This window comes from Quercus robur, chromosome 4 (assembly GCF_932294415.1).
Source record: "Quercus robur chromosome 4, dhQueRobu3.1, whole genome shotgun sequence".
Lineage (NCBI taxonomy): Eukaryota > Viridiplantae > Streptophyta > Magnoliopsida > Fagales > Fagaceae > Quercus > Quercus robur.
The window spans coordinates 40,989,948-41,014,181 of NC_065537.1; the positions used below are offsets into that span (position 1 = coordinate 40,989,948).

General features: G+C 38.0%; 2 protein-coding genes and 1 long non-coding RNA gene across 4 annotated transcripts in view; 1 reads left to right on the top strand and 2 right to left on the bottom strand.

Moving 5' to 3' along the window:
• Positions 1 to 2,860: 2,860 nt before the first annotated feature.
• On the bottom strand, positions 2,861 to 3,739 carry LOC126721881 (uncharacterized). Its single transcript, XM_050424957.1, has one exon. The coding sequence runs from the start codon at positions 3,737 to 3,739 to the stop codon at positions 2,861 to 2,863; it is 879 nt and encodes a 292-aa protein (XP_050280914.1).
• A 3,700-nt stretch (positions 3,740 to 7,439) lies between these two features.
• On the bottom strand, positions 7,440 to 16,157 carry LOC126721771 (probable glutathione S-transferase). Its single transcript, XM_050424831.1, has 2 exons — positions 15,723 to 16,157; positions 7,440 to 8,049 (listed from the first exon to the last, which is right to left on the bottom strand). The coding sequence occupies exons 1-2, from the start codon at positions 16,074 to 16,076 to the stop codon at positions 7,687 to 7,689; spliced, it is 717 nt and encodes a 238-aa protein (XP_050280788.1). The 5' UTR covers positions 16,077 to 16,157; the 3' UTR covers positions 7,440 to 7,686.
• Positions 7,761 to 24,234, top strand: part of LOC126721774 (uncharacterized) — a 44,065-nt gene continuing 27,591 nt past the window's right edge. For both annotated transcript variants that reach the window (XR_007653911.1, XR_007653910.1), the window contains exon 1: positions 7,761 to 7,902. This is a non-coding gene — a long non-coding RNA (uncharacterized LOC126721774). The remainder of the gene's footprint in view (positions 7,903 to 24,234) is intronic.

Sequence of the window (24,234 nt, forward strand, 5' to 3'; positions counted from 1 at the left end):
GCCCAGTTGCCCTTCGCACCTTCCAGTCTTTTCTTCAAGTCGTTCATGATTACCTTATTCACGGCCTCGGCCTGGCCGTTGCCTTGGGGATACGTTGGAGAAGAATACCTGTTCCTGATACCGAGGTTGCTGCAAAATTCGTGGAAAGCTCGGCTGTCAAATTGTAGCTCGTTGTCTGATATAAGGGAATCCAGGACCCCAAACCTAGTGATTATATTCTTCCATACAAATTTCCTCACATCTACGTCCTGGATATTGGCCAGAGCCTATGCCTCTACCCATTGCTCGGGGAAAAGGTCCGAGTATGTCCAGACCCCATTGCGCGAAGGGCCAAGGACTACCGATCGGGTTCAAATGCCCGACGGGCTGGTGTATCAGAGGGGCATGCTTCTGGCATTGCTCACACTTTCAAATGTATTCCGCGGTATCCTTCTGCATCTGGGGCCATCAAAATCCCTAGATCATTGCCCGATGTGCCAAATATCGTCCCCCTACATGGTTACCGCATATCCCCTCATGTAGCTCAGAAAGGAGTTCGCCTACTTTCTATGGGTGTAAGCACAAAAGATACAGTCCCCCAAATGACCTACAATAGAGCTTCTGGTCTTTGGACAACCAATATCGGGAGGCTACCTTGCGGATCTTGTTAGCCTCCTTCTCATTGTCCGGGATTCGATCATCGGCCAAGAAATCAACGATGGGATCCATCCAGCTCGGCGCAAGTGTTGTGACTATTATGACTTTGACCCTCGCAGCCCCCTCATCTCCCATCACCATAATGCTAGGCTCGGGGACGAGTTCCACTCTGATTAGTCAGGGAATGTCCTTGGCAATTAACGATGCCAGAGTGGCGAGAGAGTCAGCATGTTTGTTCTGTGCTCGAGACACCTAAATCACCTTCACTGTACAAAACTTACCAATGGCCTGATTCACCAATTCTAAGTACGCTTTCATCCGAGCATCTCGAGCCTCAAAACTTCCCTGCATCTGGTTGACTATGAGCCGTGAATCTGAATAAACCTCTACATTTTGGGCTTCTAACCTTGAGACTGCCCTCAATCTGGCAAGCAAAGCTTCATATTCTGGCCGTTGTTGGAGGCGTTAAACCCCAATCTGAACGAATGCTCCAAGAGAATACCCTCCGGGGTAATTATGACTATCCCGGCTCTAGCCCCTTTACCGTTGGAAGCCCCGTCCACATGTACCTTCCACGGGCGATGTTCCAACTGACAGACCATTTCCCCTTTAGGAGAGAATTCTGCCACAAAATCCGCTAATACTTGCCCTTTTACTGAACTTCTCGGCTTATACCTTACGTCAAATGCCCCGAGCCGTGTCCCCCATTTGGCTATTCGCCCCGTGAAATTAGATCTCTTCAATAATGACTGTAGGGGGTATTCGGTCAACAGATATACGGTATGAGCCTGAAAGTACTGAGACAATTTCCTAGTAGCATGTACTAGGGCCAGCACCAATTTCTCTAGAGGCAAATACCGAGTCTCGGCGTCGACTAGGGTCTTGCTGATATAATACACAGGTTGTTGGATTCCCCGATCTCTCAAAAGCACGGCACTTACAGCATGATCAGACACCGAGAGGTACATAAATAGCTCTTCTCTGGGCTCTAGTGCAGTCAGCATCGGCGCCCACATTAGGTACTCCTTGAGGTCGTGCAAAGCCTTTTCACTTTCATCATCCCACCGAAATCCCTTCCACTTCTTTAAAAGTTGATAAAATGGACGGCAGCGATCCGAAAATTTTGAGTTGAACCGATAAAGAGCAGCTAGCATCCCAGTCAACACCTGCACTTCTTTCGGATTACTCGGCGACCAAAGACGCTTCACGGCTTCTATCTGGTCAGGATTAACCTCTATCCCTCGGTTGGTGATTAAGTAACCCAAAAATTTGCTAGCCCCACTCCAAAGGCACACTTTTCCGCGTTAAGGTGTAATCTATGCTTCCGCAACACCTCAAACACCCCCTAAAGGTCCTCCACATGCCGAACTTCTTGTTTGCTCTTTACCACCAAGTCATCAATATATACTTCAACCGTATGCCCCATTTTATCCTAATACATCCTCGTCATCATCCGCTGGTATGTCGCTTCGGCATTCTTTAGCCCAAAGGGCATCATGGAGTAATGATAATTAGCATCAATGGATATGAACGATGTTTTCTCCTGGTCTTCAACGGCCAGGGCAATCTAATGGTACCCTTGATAAGCATCCAGGAAACTCATCCTCGGGTGCCCGTATATGGCGTCCACTAATTGATCAATCTTCAGCATGGAGTCCATGAAATCCACACAGACCCTCCATTTGTCGTTCTTCTTCCTGACGACCACGGTGTTTACCAGCCACTCCAGGAAAAAGGTTTCCTTTATTGCTCTGGCCTCCTTCAACTTTTCTACCTCCTGCCTTACCGCCTCAACATGGTCTTTGGCAGATCTTCTCGGCTTCTACTTTTTCGGGGGATACGTGGGGTCTACGTTGAGCTTGTGGACGATAAACCCGGGATCAACCCCGGGAACTTCATAGGGGTTCCAAGCGAAGACATCTATGTTTTGAGTTAGAAAAAGCAATACTTGGACCCTTTCCTCATTATTCATGCTCGCTTCAACTTGAAAATATTTATTAGTGTCCAGTAATATCTTTACCTGTACTAGCTCCTCGGCGCAGCCAGCCCCTTTTTCTCCTGGGAGCCCCTGTGATTGCTATAAAGGGGCGTTCCGAGATGCATCTTCCCGCTCAACCTGCTTCTGTTCGAATTGCCCGGTTCCCTTATCTCTTTCTAGTTGTCTGCCTGTTTCTCCCTAACCGACTTGACTCCCCCGCTTCCAATTAACTACGACTATAAGACACTATCTAGCCGCTTGCTGGTCTCCTCTTATCACGATGACACCTTGCTCGATTGGGAATTTGATCTTCATATGTAGGGTAGACGTAACGGCCACCATTGAATGGATCCACGGCCTCCCCAGAATGGCCGTATATGGGGAAAATGAATCTACTATTGTAAATATCACTGCCACCTCCTTTCCCCCCATAATCATGGGAAGTGAAATTTGCCTTTCAGGGATTACTACTTTGCCGTCGAACCCAACCAAGGGCGAGGTATGCTTCATCAAGTCCTCATTCTTCAGTCCGAGCCCCCTAAACAGGTCCAGATACATCACATCGGCCCCGTTCCCTTGGTATACCATTACCTTCTTTACTAAAAAGCCATTTATCCTGGCCGTGACCACTAATGCGTCATCATGTGGTTGGATCATCCCCTCCAAATCGTCATCGTCAAATGAGATAGGCTCCCGTGCAAACTTCATTTTCTTACCCGGCAACTGTAGGTCTGGATTATCCTCCACCGGTACTATTGTCAATACCCCTTTCCTCCTCTCGGAAATGGGCTTTCCCGGTGCGACGTGGATAACTTCAATCACCCCCACAAATGGTGGGAGGGGATTTCCCCTTTGCCGAGTGTCTTGCCTTGCAATTCTGTCCCCCGAGTCCAGCACGAAATCCTTTAAATGTCCGACCTTGACTAATTGCCCGAGGTGATCCTTCAGAACCCGGCACTGTTCGGTAGTGTGTCCTTTATCCCGGTGATAAGTGCAGTATAGATTCTGATTCCTCCTGGACGAGTCCCCTCCCATCTTATTCAGCCACCTAAAATACGACTCGTGTTTGATCCGGTCAATAATCTTGTGTACCGGTTCCTTAAATGTCACATTCACTTCTCCCATCTACGCAGTTGGTTCTTGAATCGTTAGACCCCCTCGAGTTTTGAACGGGAAACCAGTTTGCCGAGGACGGTTCATTATTGGTGCTTTACCTTTGTTCTGCAGCCGATCATCCTCTAATCGCTTATACTCCTTAATACATCTCTTAAGCTGCCGCATGCCTTCAGGAGGCTTCTTGGTCAATGACTCTCGTAACCTGGAATCCTCGGGCAACCCCATCTTGAATGTGCTGGCCGCGACCCTTTCGTTATCCCCACCTATCTCATTGTACAGTTCCCAATACCGACTGGCGTAACTACAGAAGGTCTCTCCCGCCCTCATTTTCATTGACAAAAGCGCATCTACCGGTTGAGGTACTCGGCTACAGGTCATAAACGAATGCTGAACTCCTAAATTAGCTTGGAAAAGCTACGTATGGATCCTTTCCGTAGCCTGTTAAACCACCTCAAAGCAATTGGTCCCAGACTTGAAGGAAATACCTTGCACATCAGCGCATCATTATGATTATGCAAAGACATCATCTGAATGTAATGACTTACTTGCTCTACCGGATCAGTTTTTCCATCGTAGCAATTGAACGATGGGCAGGTAAACCTATCCAACATTCCGGCCAGCTCGATTTCGTCCGAAAATGGGGACCGAACTGCCTTTCATAAAGCGCAACTCATAGCGTCCATGGCGGCATTTCGAGGCCGTCTCTCCTTTAGGGAGACTGAGTTCCTAATTTGGTTCTCCCAAGAACATGAGCGATCTCGGCGTTGCCCTGATTCCCAGGACAGGGCCCAGTTCTTATATCTTCGAGATCCCTATTAATGTGAACGGTCTCGGTATTGATAGGATTCTCGAGAATGTGAACAATTTCGCCGTAGCCAAGATCCAGACTGATTAGGTCCCTCCCCATGTCTATTTCCCCGGTTACCGACCTCCTGCTGCTAGTCATTTCTGTCTCCCCTCCAACGCCTACGCCTTACCTCCAGCTCCAAACCCCTGACTAGTCTGCCTAGTCGTTCAAGCTCTTCATCTTGCTCCTCCCTCTGCCTATGTCCCATAGCACCGGAAACTGTTCGTTGGGTTTAGTACGACCTTTCCCCCATGCCAGACATTTCTTCTTGTTGATCACGCTCTCTATCTTCTCGTTCCTTCTGTCTGCGCTCTTACCAGCTTGACCCCCGAGAAGAACCCATAGACCCGCTTTCTACATGACCCCTCGAATGCCTTTCAAACATTTTTCCGGAGCTCAAATCCCTCTAGAACCACAGTGTCGTAGGAGAGCCCCACGGTGGGCACCAATTATGCGCACCAAAGACAGGTTTAATGGGCCAAACCATGACTTGGGCTCATAACTTATTTGTATAGTGGGTCTGGGTATCCTACTTTGAGTTGTTATAGGTTTAGGGACTCAATGAGACCACTTTTTTCTCTTTTCCTACGTTTTCTTTCTCTCAGGCTCTCTCTCTCTTTCTTTCTCCTTCTTTTCTCCTCTCAAAATTGCATCCCCTTTCCCTTTATTCGTTTCTCCTATTTATAGCCCTTGTTAATGGGGTGATCATCATTATCTTCACCCTTAGTGCAAAGAAAGGTCCAATGTCGATAAACTTAAGTGGATTTTTAGGTACGAGTGGCTTTAGAAACGGTTCCCACTGCAGCAAATGTGTTCGGAAGCAGAGTTTCCTAAGGTTCTGCTGAGCACTTAAATAGCGACGTGACTAGTCATGTGTATAGAGTCTAGAAATGGCTTCCCGGGCAGTATGCTAGCGGGGCATCTACAGTCCACTTTCCAAGTACCCGAACAACACCCAATTTATACTAGTAGTTATTGTGAGTTTGGGTCGAGGCTTTTGTCAATGGAAAGTTTGGACCCCCGGCCCATATCATTAGTTCATGGCCCAAGGCCCAAATGAACTTGGACATTAGGTGCCTTACATTTAGCATTTTAAAAAACTCAAAAATAAGAGATGGGGGAAAGTTTAAAAAATATCTACGCTTTCATTGATGTGTGATTGTGAAGTTGTATGACAATTGTCCTCTGAATTTATTTCCACGAGTCCTTTACGAACCTCCATGTTTGAACTAGCATGTCTGAATGCAAGTGTCTTCAATTTAGGGCAATTGTTTATGCTAAATTTCTTCAATAATGGAAATTCCACATTACTGTCAATACAAAATTTTTTAAGAATTGGAAGATCTTTTAAGAAATGACTGAAGGAAAATTAGGTATGTTTTTAGTTTGGTTTCCACAACAAGTTTTTCCGTAATGCTCAACTCTAGCCAATCAATCATGGAAAGAACTGACAATTCATTGGAACTAAATCTAATGCATTGAGAAAAATTCTCACTTTTTGCTAATACGGAATTATTATTGGTTATATTTTATTAAAAGCTTTAATTTTCTTTTAGAAAGAGACTTATATGGGAATGGTTTTTTTTTTTTTTTTTTTTTCCTAGCAACATGTAGAGGTGGAACAATGGTGGAGAAGCAATGGTGGAAGAGAGAGAGAGAGAGAGAGAAACATAGAAAGAGAGAGTCGTCAAACGTTTTTGGATTTAGAGGTAGGTTTAGAATGTAATAAATGAGAGTAATTAATGAGATCCTAATAAGAATATTTGTAATAATGAGGGTCTTTCTCTAACCGTTAGATTTACTTAAATCCAACGGTTTAAAAAAGATGTAACTCTTTAAAGTTACATTAGGTATAACTTGAACCCATCTCCTTAGAAAAATATGTATGTCTAGTTTCCAAAACTTCTAAATTTATGAAGATCAGGCCACTGACCAAAAAGTTGTAAGCTCTGGAAGTGGAATAATGAACCCAAAGTTGTTTTTATGGATTTATCCCAATCAAACAGTTAGATCTCAATTCAAACTGTGGTCAAACTCCAAGTTAAACAAAGTCAAATTTGGTCAAAGCTGATAAAAAAAAAATCCTAAAAACATTGTTTTTGATATAGAAACATGAAGTTTTGTATTTTGGTGAAGTTTTGAGCAAATTTTACATTCGGTCAACTCTCGATCGACCGGAGGGCATATTGGTCATTTTGACTTAAACCAGAAATTCAAGGGGTTTGATACCCAAACGAGATAAATCATGTGGATCTAGACATTCCCACGACCTCCAATAAGTATCTTTGATTATGTTACAGTTGTAACTTTCTTGGTCAAAGCAACATGTTTTGGTTTTAATTCAATGAAACTTGTTTGGTAAGAGTATTTAAATATAGTTTTTTGTTTTGCAATCCATAAAATGATGGGTCTCACACTTATATTTATTGTTCAGCTAATATTTTCTAAATTTAGTTTTCATAAAATTGTATCCTATTTTTATAATTTAGAACATGATTTTGAAAACAGCTAAAAGAATGTTTTCAAGATACAAAAAATATTTTTAATAATATAGTTGTAAATAAATTGAAAATAATGGACCTCCCATAACTCATTTATCTTTTAAATTAAAGAGTTTATCTTTATCCCAAAAAGAATTCACACCCTTTAAATTTGAAACTTATCATTAAAAAAAAAAGTACACGATAAACTTTATTTCCTTATCATTATCCACCAAAAAAAAATTTAAAAAGTAATATACAAATTCTACACATTACTTTTTGTTTTTTTATTTTAAATCTCAAAAATAGAAATGGTCTCTCAAACAATTTTTTTTTTTTTTTAGTATTTTGAAAATTGTTCTTAAAAGCGAGAGCAAACGCGTCCATTATAATTCTCTCAGTGATATTATTTTGCAAAGCATTCAGTCATTTAGAGACTTACAGACTACTGAAAAAAAGAACCAAGCAACCCAAGCAATACTTAAGGATAAGCACTATGCTTATCAACTCTTATTCAAAGACTTCCTAATTGATAAGGATAAGCACCGTGCTTATCCAAAGACTCAAAACAAATATGAAATCTTTTCACATTGAACTTGGAGACAAGGCCTTGAAATTATAAATCACATTCATTTTGGTGCCTCTTTTGAAGTGTAAACTTCATGATGAGCTTGGTATTTGGTGATCAGTTTGTCTCGAGGGGGCCAGCTTTCTTTAATTATTGGAGCATCTGCGAAATTCTGGATCCATTCTAATAACAAGGGAAATTTTTCATGATCTATCAAGGTCGCACCACATACCTCCTCCCACACACTAAGCAAATTAGCAAGCCAACCAAAAGCAAGGTCTACAAGTCCAATTGTCTCTCCATTGAAGAATTTTTTTCCAGTAAGCTGTCTTTCTACAAATCCCAAGTTCTCCTGGGCTGTAACGATAGCTTCCTCTTGATCCTTCCCTTGCTTGATAAAAACATTCCATATTGATGGCAAAACCTACATTGGTACTCAATAAAATATATAGTCATACTAACAAGTATTTAGGATGGAACAGCAGTTTTAGCAAAACAACTATATCAGATTTATGGGTGATGAATTTTTATTTTTGTAGATTTAATTTGATAGGATTTAAACCCTATAATATCCACATCATAAATTTTGCTCATTAGGATCACAGTCCAATTTCTAGTATAGGCAGATTCATCTAGAAATTTAATAGACTATTTCGGTATCAATAAATAAAGGTGTACTGTTTTGAGATTATCGTTAAAAAAAAATGTGTATATCTATATATATTAAAATGATTTAGAAAGTTAGTTATTACATTTTTAACTGTCAAAATATCTCTAATTTAATTAATCTATTCTTATTTATTAAAAAGAGAAATAAGGTTAAAATGGTAAATCAACTAAAACTTTCCCACTACCCTCACACTTCCCACTTTTAGCCTCATTACTCCATGTTTCTAACCAAAAATAAGAAAAAAAGACTACCCACCCACAATTCCTATAAAAAAAAACTACCAATGGTTCCAATAAATAAAATTATTAAAAATAAATAAATAAAAAATTCCATAAAAAATAAAAAAAAATAAAAAAAAAAACTGCTCACATCACATAAAATTATTTCACCACAAACACTTAACACTCATCACACACCTAGGTTTTTTTGTAATTGAAAAATATATTAATCTCAAATTATAATTTATTAATTATTAATTTTTATCCACAAAAAAAAAAAAAAGAGCCTCTGAGCACATGCATGAGCGCGTGCTTAGAGGTTAGTGTGTGTGTTTATATATCTTCTTGTATATCTATATGTAAGCACACGATTTGCGCGGAACCGCAGTTGGGTTGGGTTCGCACGTAAAGGGGCCCATACAATATCATTTGTAGAGAGTGGGATCAAAAGGCTAAGTCATGTTTACTCGGCTATGGTTTTGTTAAGTTGTTCATGCATGATTTAGAGGTGTTCACCCCTTTTGGTCCTTTTTTCTGGAAGGATCCCCTTCTTTAGGTTGCATATTTTCCTTTTATATTGGCCTGCCTTCAATTTCCTTCGTCCACGTGTAGGGTCAACATTTCCAAGACTGATACTTGTCCCATCAGTCCCAGACTTAAGTCGTTGAGAGTTGTTGATAAAGTTAATGGGTAAGGCTCCGCTAGGCGCAGAGATATGCATGGGGAAGGTGGCAGAGGAAGCTTTTCTTAGATATTTTGGATTTCCCTTCAAGCACGTCCTTTTACCTTTCTGCCCTTATTCTTGAGTCAGCCGAGGACTACACTGTCCTCGGCTGCTTCTCCGGGCCAATTTGGGCCACACTATTCTTGAACTCTGGCCATGACCCTTTTTCGGCTTAGACCTTTGGGCCCTTCATCAGCGAATGGGCCTGGCCCGTCAATTGTTGGTCCCCACAATAGCCCCTCAAAACCCTGCTGTCCAACTCCTCGGTTGGAAAGGTGGGTTTTGATAATACCGAGACTTTATTGCGGCTCATTAAGTTCGGCCCTTGATCAACGTCGGCGACTTTTCACCTCCCCAAGGAATGCGCCGGTCTATGAGATATTTCCCTTGACTTACGCGTGATGCGTTTATTCCGTTTGGTTAGTCGTAGTGCGCTTTTAATGTCTTCCTTTTACGAGGCCTCTTAAATCTAGCGGTTACGGATAGCTTGGAGAAACGAAATGGTTTTGCATTTACTAGCAGATTTCTTAGAGGATCGGAGCGTGTCACGTACCCTCGTCTTTTTCCCTTATATAAAGAGAGAAGACAAGAAGGTGATTCTCTCATATGCGAATCCCTTAGACTCTTCTCAGAATCCACTTCTTCCATCTGGTTATTCCTCATTCGATAACACGTCCCCCATAGTGATCAACCATGAGTGAATCCCTCCTTTCCCAGAAACACCATACCTTAACGAAACTTGAGATGGCTCGGTCGGGGCAAGGGTGGTGGAGACTCAAGGTTTGTCTCCCCATTCTTTTAGCCAAAATCCGAAGCAGGGGCTCGTCACATCCTATTTCCGATGTGACTGAGTCAAAAACCTCCCTTGTCATCTCCATCTGCTCTCTCATGAGCATACCTAATATGGCTCCCCTTCTCCCTCTTTTGCTCCTTTTACTTTCTTTTCATTGCTTCCCTCTTCTTCTCCTCCTTCCCGCTCATGTCCTCCATCTTCTTTTTCCCTTGCATTCTTCAGTGACAAGAGCTTGCTGAAGTGCTTCCATGTCTTCTAATTCTTCTTCCTTCTCCTTCATTATTTTTGTATAAGGATCTTCTCCTGATATGAACAGTACTGAGGCATAGATTTCAGAAAGACTTTGAAGGCGAATTCAGAAGACACCTGATGGTTTACTTACTTGTGTTACAGATGTTGTTACTGTTTTAGCAGTTCATTTTTTGTATTGGCTCATTTAAGCCCTTCCTTGTATGTTGTAACAATTTTTCATATTAATAAAAGTGATTGTTACTCTATTTCGTATGTCTTGTTTATATACTTTAACAAATGTGAATGCGCTGCTCGGCATAATAGTATAGCATTTCAATTAATAATAAATAAGGCCAAAGTAATCGTTGATAAAAAGATGCCACGATGACTTTAACAAAATTATTATTCAACGTAGCAATCCGACCAGTGTGGAATGAGACTTATCTTAAAATTAGCCGTGATGGGTATTAAATGCTCCGATTAGATGTAAGAAGTAGCTATCCGAGGACGTGTTTCCCACCGGATGAATGGCCTCTTTAGATTGACGATCATTAGGTTGTTCAGCCATCTCCATGATACGCGAGCCTTAACCTTTTCCAGTATTTAAGCCGAGAAGTTTCTTCATTTGGGCAGTTGATTTCCCAAGCAGCCTGAGTCCGAGGACTTTGCAAAACCTGGGTTTTGTTCAGGACTTATGCGTTTTATCTTATGTACTTGATTTTTCCTTTTAGTTTGAGTCCGAGGACCATGCAAGCCTTAGGTTCTGTCCGAGACCAACGTCCGCATTAGTACTTGGTTTTCCCTTTTAGCTTGAGTCCGGGGACCATGCAAGCCTTAGGTTCTGTCCGAGACCAATGTTTGCATTAGTACTTGGTTTTTCCCTTTTAGCTTGAGTCCGAGGATCATGCAAGCCTTAGGTTCTGTCCGAGACTTTGAGTTCAAATTTTCCCTTCCTTTGAGCATTTCCCGAGGTGCCTAACAGTGGTTGTCCTCGGCCATGGTCATTGCTCGGCGTCGGCCAAAGTACCTGGGCCCTTACACAAAGCGGGCCCGGGGCCACGAATCCACCTAGCCCCTGAATTAAGAGATATTTCTGCAACTTCTAGCCACGTGGTACTCTTTGATGTCACGATGACCGAAGTGCGCCTTTACGAGGCTCTTTAATCTTGTGGTTGCAGTTGATGTTGGAAGTTGAGCCAGGACTGTTTTGTCTGTAGCGTTTTTCGGGACGCTACATGAGTTGACTGCCATCACCTTGTCTTTTCCAATAAATGGGAAGGATAGAAAGTTGCTTTATATACGCACAAATCCTTCAGATTTCCTCCCACATCACAGCTTCCATATCCGGAGTTCTCCCTTCTTGGCATAACATGTTGAAAGTGAGGGTTGGGAAGAAAGAAATGTCTCCGCCGCAGAAGCGCCGTGTCTTCATGAGGCTTATAACAGTAAGGTATGGGCAAAGGAAGCACAAGTTCAGGAGAGTTTTCCATCTCCACCGAGGGAGAACGGCGTCTCTCCCTCTTTTAGCCAAAATCCGAAGCAGGCTCTGTTCATGCCAACACTTTGGTATGGCAGAAGAAGGGTTTTCCTCCATCAGCGCCTCTGCTTTGCGGCAGGTGTATATTTAGAGAAAGCCCCATCACCTTCAACTCCCTGCACCTTTTCTTCAACGGTGTCAGGTTCAAGTTGGGTCTTTTTGGCTGCCTGAGTTATGGGCAGGTAAGGTTGCGGGGGAAGAATAAGGTCTCGGAGCTGTAGCCAACCTTTCCTCCGACATACCTCCTCGGCTTTCTCCAGCTTTCTTGTATTTTTCTTTTCCTTTCTTGTATTTTTCTTTTTCTTGCTTATGTAGTAAGCTCTGACGTAGGCTGATTCCAGCTTTTCGTTTGTACACTGTACTATTTCTTCATCATAATAAAAATGGAAATTGATTTACATGTTTTAAGCGTTGATCTAGTGGGCCACACAACTTTGTGAACGAATGTGCCCTATGCATGTGTTGCTTTGAGAATATTTGTGATAGAACTACTTTGAAGCATAATCTAATCGAATCTCATCTGTCAGCACTATCAAGCATCATACCGATAATTCGTAATGAATCAAGCTTAAGAAACTAACCGGGATATCAGTTGGACATTCTGTGATAAGCGCGTGAATGTCGTCCAAGGCTGATGATTTATAACTAATCCATCCGAGCAATCGACTGGGAGTTAGGGAGCTCCAATGGCGCTTTTGTGTAGTTGGTTTCCCCCTACGATTCTTTTTAAGTAGTTGGTTTCCCCAGAGGCTTGGGTCCGAGGACCATGCAAGGCCTTGGTTCTGTCCAAAACTTGTCTGATCCTTTTTAAGTAGTTGGTTTCCCCAGAGGCTTGGGTCCGAGGACCATGCAAGGCCTTGGTTCTGTCCAAAACTTGTCTGATCCTTTTTAAGTAGTTGGTTTCCCCAGAGGCTTGGGTCCGAGGACCATGCAAGGCCTTGGTTCTGTCCAAAACTTGTATGATTCTTTTTAAGTAGTTGGTTTCCCCAGAGGCTTGGGTCCGAGGACCATGCAAGGCCTTGGTTCTGTCCAAAACTTGTCTGATCCTTTTTAAGTAGTTGGTTTCCCCAGAGGCTTGGGTCCGAGGACCATGCAAGGCCTTGGTTCTGTCCAAAACTTGTCTGATCCTTTTTAAGTAGTTGGTTTCCCCAGAGACTTGGGTCCGAGGACCATGCAAGGCCTTGGTTCTGTCCAAAACTTGTATGATTCTTTTTAAGTAGTTGGTTTCCCCAGAGGCTTGGGTCCGAGGACCATGCAAGGCCTTGGTTCTGTCCAAAACTTGTCTGATCCTTTTTAAGTAGTTGGTTTCCCCAGAGGCTTGGGTCCGAGGACCATGCAAGGCCTTGGTTCTGTCCAAAACTTGTCTGATCCTTTTTAAGTAGTTGGTTTCCCCAGAGGCTTGGGTCCGAGGACCATGCAAGGCCTTGGTTCTGTCCAAAACTTGTATGATTCTTTTTAAGTAGTTGGTTTCCCCAGAGGCTTGGGTCCGAGGACCATGCAAGGCCTTGGTTCTGTCCAAAACTTGTATGATCCTTTTTAAGTAGTTGGTTTCCCCAGAGGCTTGGGTCCGAGGACCAATCAAGGCCTTGGTTCTGTCCAAAACTTGTATGATCCTTCTTCCGAAGGTTTTGCTCCTCGAATAAGGTGGAGGAAATCGACCTGATGTTTGAAGCCCCTAGGCTTGCCCATGTCGTTGACACCGTGGAACGTAGCCCCTAGTAAGAGCCTATGTTGGAATAGCAACAATGTGTCGTCAGTGATACAGGCATCCTCATAGTCCCTTGTTCGACAGAAACTCAACCTTGCCACCGCTCGAGCTAACACGCAAGCCTCCCCACAGACGGCACCAATTGTAAGCACACGATTTGCGCGGAACCGCAGTTGGGTTGGGTTCGCACGTAAAGGGGCCCATACAATATCATTTGTAGAGAGTGGGATCAAAAGGCTAAGTCATGTTTACTCGGCTATGGTTTTGTTAAGTTGTTCATGCATGATTTAGAGGTGTTCACCCCTTTTGGTCCTTTTTTCTGGAAGGATCCCCTTCTTTAGGTTGCATATTTTCCTTTTATATTGGTCTGCCTTCAATTTCCTTCGTCCACGTGTAGGGTCAACATTTCCAAGACTGATACTTGTCCCATCAGTCCCAGACTTAAGTCGTTGAGAGTTGTTGATAAAGTTAATGGGTAAGGCTCCGCTAGGCGCAGAGATATGCACGGGGAAGGTGGCAGAGGAAGCTTTTCTTAGATATTTTGGATTTCCCTTCAAGCACGTCCTTTTACCTTTCTGCCATTATTCTTGAGTCAGCCGAGGACTACACTGTCCTCGGCTGCTTCTCCGGGCCAATTTGGGCCACACTATTCTTGAACTCTGGCCATGACCCTTTTTCGGCTTAGACCTTTGGGCCCTTCATCAGCGAATGGGCCTGGCCCGTCGATTGTTGGTCCCCACACTATATATTAAGAAGATTCACAAAGTTAGTTATGGCTTTATAAAATGTCAAAAATACCCATGTCTAATTAGATAATCTTTATTATTAAAAAATAAAAATAGGTTTAAAATTGTAATTCAACAAAATTCAAAAAAAAAAAAAAAAAAACTACCAGATAAATTTTTTTTCGAAAAAATTAACACACTCTCTATTTGAATATATTTCATGCACGTTTGATACATTTTTTCCTTAAAAACTAACACAAATTAAACCCAGCAGTCTACTTCTTTTCAGATCCAAAATTTTACTTTCTTAAAAATTCATTTCGTGTAACCCCACTAACAATAAATAAATTCAAATTGAAAAATTATATTAAACTCAAAATGATTAAAAAAAAAAAAAAATCCTCATCACCCGTGTAGCGTGTGTGACGTATATATTATTTGCATGTGCATGACTTTAATGGTTTTGTAAAAGCCCATGTAGATTTTTATGGACAGTTACAAATACAAGTTTCTACATAATCCATTTCATAAAACAAAAGGACAAAAAAAGAAAAGTCTAAAGCCCAATTACAGCCCAACAACATATTTATATGACTAGAGAAATTTTTTTTTTCCAAATACGCTTTACATGACCACTTTTTTTTTTTAAGCTGTGATCGTTGACTTTTTTTCCATAAATAGTGCCCATATATACAGTTCATGGGGCTCGCAAACTTCACTTTGTGAAGAGGGGGTGGGAGGAAGTAGTGGATTAAGGATCGACCTGAGTCCAGTATCTTGTGCACTCCACCCAATATGTTGGCCATGTATTTAAAAATTATCCCATGACAACATCTCATCGGTTCGGTGTACATGAAGCACTGAATCATTTAAACAATTGGACTGTGGATAATAAAACCAAATAGGCTGCGTTCTTCTTTTCCCTTGTGTTTTTTTTAGAAAACAGCTTGTGTTTTTTAAATTCTCACAACTTCCATCCATCCTTATTGTTTCAATTTCTCACAACTTCCAAAACTCTTTTTTCCCACTTTTCCTATTTTCATACACGCTTCTAACTAATTATAAGCTCTCTCTACTTTAAACCAACACAAAATTGCTATGTTTTTGTACCGGCGAAGCTACTGGTACGACAACTACTAGTCATACCAATTCATATGATGCGAAATGGACTTCCTTAAATTCAAGCCTAAATGTTTTAATGTTTTATTCAATGACAATAAATTTTATTAATTGAGCTTATTGGAGCATGATGGCCATATATATTCAATACATGAACAAAAAATCTAATTATCAGAAAAACCACTAAATTAACTGAGTCAAATTTTTCAACAAAATATATTTGCTATTATTTAATGCAATATATATATATATATATATATATAATTTTTCTAATAAAATTACTTTCTTACCTTTAAACTGTGACTACTAAGAAATAACAACATAAATAACTGATTAATTGAGTCTTAAATGGAGGATCAGTGGTTACTTTACCTTATCATCTCCAAATTTGGCCCAAAAGCGTGCCGTGGCTCGTTCAGAAGGATCTTCAGGCAGTAATGGAGTCTGCTTCCATGTCTCATCGATGTATTCAAGAATTACAAGTGACTCCAGTAATGGTTTTCCATTGTGAACAAGCACTGGTACCTTCTTGTAGATAGGATTATACTGAAGAAGTAAAGAGCTCTTGTTGGAGAGATCTTCAAATATGGTATCATATTGAATGCCCTTCAAGTCTAGTGCCCAAACGACCCTTAAAGCAAAGCGACTTGACCAAGTTCTGAAGAGCTTCAGTTCTGCCATTATTATGAGTTGATTTGCTGTTACCATAGCTGATGAGGCCATCATAAAGGCATTTTCCTGTGGAATTTGGATAACATCCCTATAATTTACTCTATTTGTAATTGAACCATTAAAAAATGGCAGAATCTCGCCAGTGCTCTAAAGTTTTGCCGTAATATATTAAGGGCGCTGATCAATAAGGTAAGGGACTGTTTGGTTTGAGCAAAAAAGATGGTGTATTTTGTATTTGGTTTCAGTTTTTTATGTGACACATTACTAAAATAGGTACTTGTTTGGATTTGTATTTATATCCAGTTTTCATTTTTTATTTTTAGTATCCAAAAAAATAGAATTTGAATACAAAAACTAAATACAACTTTTTAGTGTTTTTATTTTCTTGAAAATGAATATAGTAGTATTTTCATAAAAATAAATAAATAAATTTGTGGGTTCCACTATCACTGACTTGTCAAATCAAAGAACTCTCTCTCTCTCTCTCTCTCTCTCTCTCTCTCTCTCTCTCATAAAAAAGTGAGAGAATAAAAAAAAATAAAAAAAAGTGAAGGAGAAGATAAAGTAGAAAATGATACCAAACAAAAAAAATAGATGGAAACAAAAAATGAGTACAAGATTTTAGTATAGAAAATGAGTACAGAAAATCAAAATGGAAAATGAATACAACCTCAACACAAACCAAACAGACCCTAAAAGAACAGTTGGACATGCATTTAGTTTCAATTGTATCCTTACTTTATTTAGAGCAAAAACATTTTTTTAAGATTTTGGTAAAATCCGGTCAACAATCGTGAGATTTTAACTAATACCAATTAGGTTCAAGATATTTAAAAACTAATAAACTTAGTTCCTATTCATAAGGGGAGGAAAATGAGTAAAAATTTAGGAATCAAGTTGGTCAATTTTGAAAATTTTTAAATCTAGCAAATCTCATGAGGGTTGTTAATTGTGTGTGTATATATATAAGTGAATAATGCTTTTTTACTATTATATAAAAAATTATGTTACAATTACGGAAGTGAAAAATTCTTTTTTTCCCTCTCTTATTACTCTTGTATTATACAAAACTCATTTTATGCTTACTATTGTCTTCAAGTATGCTTGTAGCTTGTAACATTATATAGTAATACATGAGAAAATAACTTATATTAAATCATGTTACAAATATAATTTATATATAAGAAATATGAACAATAATATATTTCACCAATGTCCCCCCCACTCTACCCAAGATTTAAATAAAAAATTATATTACAACTACGTAAGTGAATAATAATATATATAAGGAATTTCAACAATAATATATTTTTTACTATATATATATATATATATATCGGTCCTCTTATAAAAAAAATAATAATAAAAATTTGACTCTACCACTACGAATCCAAAATAAATTGCAACTACATGGTAGTTAATATATGCATATATGCAATTTCATCTTTGATTGGATGGAAAAGCACATGATTTAATTAAATGGCAAGAGGAGAAATAGATTCTAGATGGTTTAATACATATATTGTAAGGTAGATAATGGGGAGGCGGAGAGGGAGGTGGGTTTTGAACCACAAATAATGAGCGTTATAAAATACGTTGGATTATCACTTGAATTTTAATATTTTCTCAATTTATTGGTATTTCATCAAGTAGAAAATTCTAGTTAATGTAAAATTTGTTGTCTGGACAATGCGGGGGAATGGGGGAAGGGGAACAAAACAAACATTTAAAAAAATATTTTAAGCAAAAAAGTTTTCTATTTGTTTTAGACAAAGGACAAAGTTTAGTTACAAAATTAGTTGTAGTTTTATACTACAACTTTACTCAATATTTTTTTATTGGAGGTGAACTTTGACAAATCCACTATTGGATTACATCTTTTCTTATATCCTCCATGCTTGCAAAATTTCAGGAAAATTAAAGATTGATAATTATATTATCAATAAATTATTTAAATTGCAAGTTTTTGTTATTAAATTATGCAATATAAGCTTATAGATCATATAGTAAATAATATCTGATTGACACAAAATTTGTTATAACTATTAAAAACATAAATAACATGTAATTCAACGATTAAATTTTAAAAAAATATGTAGTAATATTTATTTTATTGAGTTAGTTTGTAACCTTAAATTACAAAAAATTTTATAGCTAAATTTTGTCTTTAGGCAAACAGACATTCTCTATCCTTAAAACCAAGCTGCTATAATTAAAATTTTTTTTCCCGTTTTGGCATGTTGAACTATTCTTTCAGGTGAAGGTTTAATATGTTCGAGTATTTTTCTTAATTTGTCTGTGTGTCGTCCCCTTCAATGAATTGAAAGTTCCACATCAACAAAATAGGGTATAACAAATTAAAAATACAGAATGCAAATTTCCAAAGTACAAGGATGGTTTGGAAATAAAATTAAAATTTGATGAAATATTTACATGAGGTCCCATCGTTTTACGTAAGCTCTGATGTCATGTCATGTACATATAAGTCTTCGAATTGGAAATTACTCCATAACCATTAATTTTGATTTGGAATCTTGTGATTGATGGTTTTGGTCAGTCAAGGTTACTTTTCATTTTTATATTCTTCTTTAAGGACAAAGGTCAAGGCGGCTTTTTTATCTTTCTTATCATTGTTATAATGGTTAGGATGTTATATCAACGGTTTGTTTAAATACCATTTATTTTTGTTAAAATTAAAAATTGAAAACTAAAAATATTATAATAAAATAATTTTAAATGTGTAAATAGTACTATAGAACTTATTTTTAATATTTTTAAATGTGTAAACAGTATATAAATAGTGATAAATAGTTCATAAACAGTAAATTTGTCTCTAAATCTAATCCCTGGAAACAATCCAACAACAAGAAGTTACTCAAAAAATGGGATTGGAATTTCTTGGACACAAGTCTTGTTCTCCTGTCATTAGCTCCTTTAATTTTATCTTCTAAGGTAACTGGTCCAACTGTTGGCTGATTCTTTTAGTTAGTCAGATATAAATCCAGTAGCTAGTCGCCTTTCTTTCTTCTTTACTTTTGCTTTCTTCTTACTTGATGGGTTGGGTTGTCTCAATCCTTCTTCAGGCTGGTACTAATTAAAACTTGCGCCAGCCAATTTAAATAGCTTAAAAGGCTCCTGAGTGAAGATTTTTCTTCCTATAGCCCATTTCATTTAGTTAAAGGGTCTACGACTTGGATAGAGAAAAGCCATGCCTTCTAAACTTGATTTGTTTGGTAAGAGAGTTTTGGACATTTGGACCCAAATTCAAGAGTTAAGTGATTATCTGCTTACAAGTCCATTCGGTGTAGTGTGGGCTTTTCATTAAAAAAGGATGCTCATGGGCATCAATTTAACCAAAAAGGTCATAAGTCATGTACGAGGATGAAAAGACATTGGTTAATAGTCAAGAGTCTGCATAGGTGAATAAGACTAAAGCCCAAAAAGTCATGAGTCATGTATGAGAATGAAGAGATCCTGAGAACCAAGTTCAATGGAAAAACAATCATATGGTGACTATAAGTGACTATAAGAAATGCATTGTCTAATTCAAACCATTTATCTTGTCACTCATCCATATGATGTAAGTGCATTTATCTTGTAATATTTAAGAGGATGAGTATCTTGAAAAAATCTTAATCAAATATATAACTCTTAAAAAAGGGGTAGATGAAGTAGCTCTCTATGAGATTTGGACTCATTACCAACTATATGTTCATGAAAATCAGGATTAATTAGCACAAAGGTCATTTCTTGCAAAATAGTAATAAGTCATGTCAACACCTTGATTATATTATAAGTGAGACCCCTACTGGTTATAAAGTTGAGTTTACAAATTTATCAAGAAGTGTAACATAGCAAACTTGATGATCCATATATAATGATATTGGCCCGGGTGCCCACAACAATTGTTCCTTATTAAATATATATATATATATATATATATATATAATATAGTTCATCTTCATCACCTTATCATTTTATGCGGGATAGCTGCGCAAGCATCCTGAGATATCTTCTTGCAATTAATTATAGTAATAATGAGTATGTAGGGCCAAATTGAGCACAAGCTGGAGCCGGTTGTGCAGTTGCGCTTAATGTGACCTTATCCATAATTGCCAGAGATTCCAAATGCAAATACGTACGTACAACAAAGCACATGTAGGAAAGTCCACAGAATTCAATGCATATACAGTAGCTAAGCTAATTACTAAACTGTTCGAGACCTTGTGTGGTGATCCCACGTAAATAGGGGCGTAGCCAAAAATAAATACTTGGGGGGCCGGATTGTAACTGAGATATACTAAATATAATTCTTAAGTCTATTGGATATAAAATTATCAACTTTCATATATCATTATATACTTGAACATGTTGGGAATTCAACCGAAATTCCAAACCTGTGAGAAACAAAAAAATAGAGAAAACAAAACGCCAAAAGAAAAACAATCACACGCACAAGACAATATTTACGTGATTCAGCAATTTGCCTACGTCCACAGAGTTGCAGAGATTTCACTATTATCAAAGAAAATCACAATAAACTATATTGCTTTAATTTATTTGTCATTAATTATACTGCTTTAATTTGTTATATTGTTTAGCCCTTTGTACATATTACATTAAAAGAGCCGAATATTATACATTCCATGTGCAGCACAATAATTAAAGTAGTGTAATGTACTGCACATTACATTGCTTTAATTATTGTTTACCCGGCTCCATGAGCCCATCTACCCCCTCCCCACCCCACTCAACAGATAACAGACAAGCACAACATGCGCCCCAATCACAATAGCCAGCTGCAATCAGAAAATTTCGCAATGCCAATCACAAATCACAACACACGTTACACTAAATGACAATCAATATTTCACCAACACCAACACACTGACCAACAAAAAGGGATAAGATAAAGCCAAATTTAAAAAGACTAAAACAGGAAAAAAGCAAAAGCCAGCCAATAAGAGACTCACAGTTCAAAAGAGAGAGAGACTTATTGAGATCAGATAGGCTATTAAAGAATAAAGAGAGAGACTCGTTCATAAATTTCATTTCATTTTTTCATTCAGTGAGATAAAGAGAGAGAGTCAGAGAGAAAAACCTTGAGGGAGGGCCGGACTACCGGAGGGAGCAACGAGCACCGCTGCACTGGAGCAAAGGCAGAGCGATCTGTGATCTTTGTTAACCGATCTACGATCTGCGAAAATTTCATTTCATTTTTTCATTTCAGTGAGATAAAGAGAGAGAGACTGAGAGAGAGTCAGAGAGAAAAAGAGAGAAATACCTTGAGGGAGGGCCAGAGGGAGCACCGAGCACCGAGCACTAAAGCAGAGGCAGAGCGATCTGCAATCTCCAATCTACGATCTGCGATCTGCAACGAGGGGTGAGCGATGACGAAGACGACGAGCAAGCTGCGGCGACGTGACCATGGGTTACTGGGTTTGGTTTGCTGGGGTTTGGTTTTGGTTTGTGTATTGGGGATTTTTTTTTTTTTTTTTTGATAAACACCTCTGTGTTTGGTTTGCTAGAGTTTGTTCTACTTTTGCTCTGTATAGACGGTGTTGGGGTTTGATTTCTCTGCCAGCGACGTGATGGGTTTCATTTCTGATTCTCTATATTGATTTTTTTTTTTGGGTTGAGAATCCGTGGGCTTGCCGTGAGCGAGCTACCTCTGTAATCTATTGGGCTTGCCATGGGCTTGGCTCTGTTACAATTTTTTTTTTTTTTTTTTCAAATTTTAGTTCAAATTTTTTTTTGGGCTTTTTTTTTTTTTTTTTTTTTTTTTTTTGCTTAAAAGTAGAACAGATAATTTTTATTTTTATTTTTATTTTTTTAATTTGAGGGTGTTCCTAATTTTTGATTGAGGGCTGGGAGAATGGGTGAGAAATGGGTAGGGGGGGCCGGCTGTCTAATGTTGGGGGGGGCCCATTTATTTTTTCTTCATAGTCTAATGGGAAATTTTTTTTTTTTGCAGGGGCCACGGCCCCCCCAAGCCACTATGTGGCTCCGCCCCTGCACGTAAAGGACCATTGATAACATAAATGAGTTGCTTGGACTTATCCATGTTCATTGTCTTCAATAGCTGCTGTCAGTGTCACAAAAATGTAGAACAATAGAAAGAATTAGAATTTTTAAAAGGGAAGATATTCTTCCACGCACTGTGTTTGTTATTATATATATAGACTCAAAACGAGAGTTAAACCGACGTTTTTAGTTATAGAAAGTGCGTCGTGTGAAAGAAATTACCCTCTTTTAAAAAGGATAATATATATTTGGTTAAAAACCTTTAAAACTAAAATTATGACTAAAATTATATATTGATGATAGTTTCTTCAATTATCACATAATAAAATGAGTAAGGTGGTTCTAAATATGTTTGAAAACAGAATCTTTTTTTTTCCTTTTTAAAATGATTATATTAAAGCTTACAAGTTATATATCATCAAGTTTTAGTAGTAAGCTTAATACTCCTAAAAGAATCAATGATAATATTAAGAGGGCAAAGTGTGATTTTAAAGAACAAAATTGCTAAAATTGGTGACTATATATATATTAATTTAAAAAAATTGGGGGGGGGGGGGGTGGCATTGCCCCCCAAGTCCAAGTTTCCCTCCATCGCTGACGATAATGCAGGAATTACCAAGGATGGACTTAGGGTCCATTTGGTTGAAGAGGTGGAAATGTAGGAGGATAGAAAAGATTTTAATTTCTCTCATTTTTGTTTAGTTGGGAGTGAAAAAGTTGAGGGATGAAAAAAAGTAAGTTTATATAAATTTACTCATACTCTTATTAAAATTGATGCCCAATTAAAAAAAAAAAAAATTGACAAACAAGCCAAAAAAAAAGTATAATCACCCAAATTTATTTAAAAAAATAAATATCATATCCAAAAAAAAAAAAAAATCACGACTAAGCTTGAAAAACACCTTCATTTTCCCATCAACTCCTTTCAACCAAAACCCTTCAAAAAAAATTTCCTCCTTATTTTCTCACATTTTTTCCCATCCTCCCTAAAATTCATGGTACTGAACCATCCTTAGTATCCATGACTTCGAGGGATTTAAGAAACCAATGATCTGCATACAAGATGACCAATAATTGATGTATGACTCATTGCCTTGACTAGCGTTCTTGGCACCAAATGAGTCAATAAAAGGATGATATATATATATATATATATATATATAGAGAGAGAGAGAGAGAGAGAGAGAGAGAGTTACACCTAATATAACTCCAAATAATGTTACACTACTCAATATTTTTTAATTGGATACAAATACTAACAAATTCGCTATTAGATTACATTATTTTTGTATATTCTTTATGCTTGCAAAATTTTAAGGTGATTAAAACTAATACTCATATCATCAATCAATTGTTTAAATTTAAATTTTTGTAGTTTAAAATAATGTATAAAATATGAGTTTATAGATCAAATAATAAATATCATCCGATTGATATGAAAATTTGTATGCATGTTAAGAACATATAGAACATGTAATTCAACGGTTAGATTTTCAAAATATTAATTCAATAACAAGTTATTGGGTGGTGTAATATTATTTAGAGTTACACCAAATGTAAGTTGAACCCAAGTAGAGCTCTAATTTTGCATTTAGCCTTTTTTTTTTACCTCTTTTATTAATTTTTTTTTATACTGTTACCTAAATGTTTACATTAACTTATTTTACTATTATCTCATTATTGTCTCATTAATTGACTACATTTTTCTCTATTCGTCATGTCTTTTAGCATACCCATTGTTTTAGTATTTTTTTTTTTTTTTTAATAATTAAGGACTAATAGTAATAACTAATCAGTAAGACCCTGAAGAGAGATAGAGAGACACAAAAATGTTGTGGATTGTTCAATAAAATGCACTGTTTCACTATATATATCCAACACAAAAGACCTAAGATTGACAAAACATTTGAAAGTGATAGAAAGAGGAATTTAAGGAGTCACCACCTCTGTTATATTGGCCTCCTACTACTATCAAGATGCCGAAACCCCTACAAATAATTTTTTTTTTTTTTTAAATTAGGGGCTTAAATATGATTTAGATTTGGATAATTTTGTTAGATAGTTTTTGTTTTAGGTATATAAGTAGAAAGAATATTTTGTGCACAATGTAAAGCCATATTCTACCATAATTTAATTTTAAATCATCTATAGGATACATGCATACACATTTGTCTACATCATGTTTTAA

Bases quoted from the DNA above. Each gene is read 5' to 3' on its own strand.
- LOC126721881 (XM_050424957.1), bottom strand. From the start codon at position 3,739: ATGGGAGAAGTGAATGTGACATTTAAGGAACCGGTACACAAGATTATT.
- LOC126721771 (XM_050424831.1), bottom strand. From the start codon at position 16,076: ATGATGGCCTCATCAGCTATGGTAACAGCAAATCAACTCATAATAATG. The intron at 8,050-15,722 runs GTAAAGTAACCA...GTACCAATGTAG, and splicing joins CCAAATTTGGAGATGATAAG to GTTTTGCCATCAATATGGAA.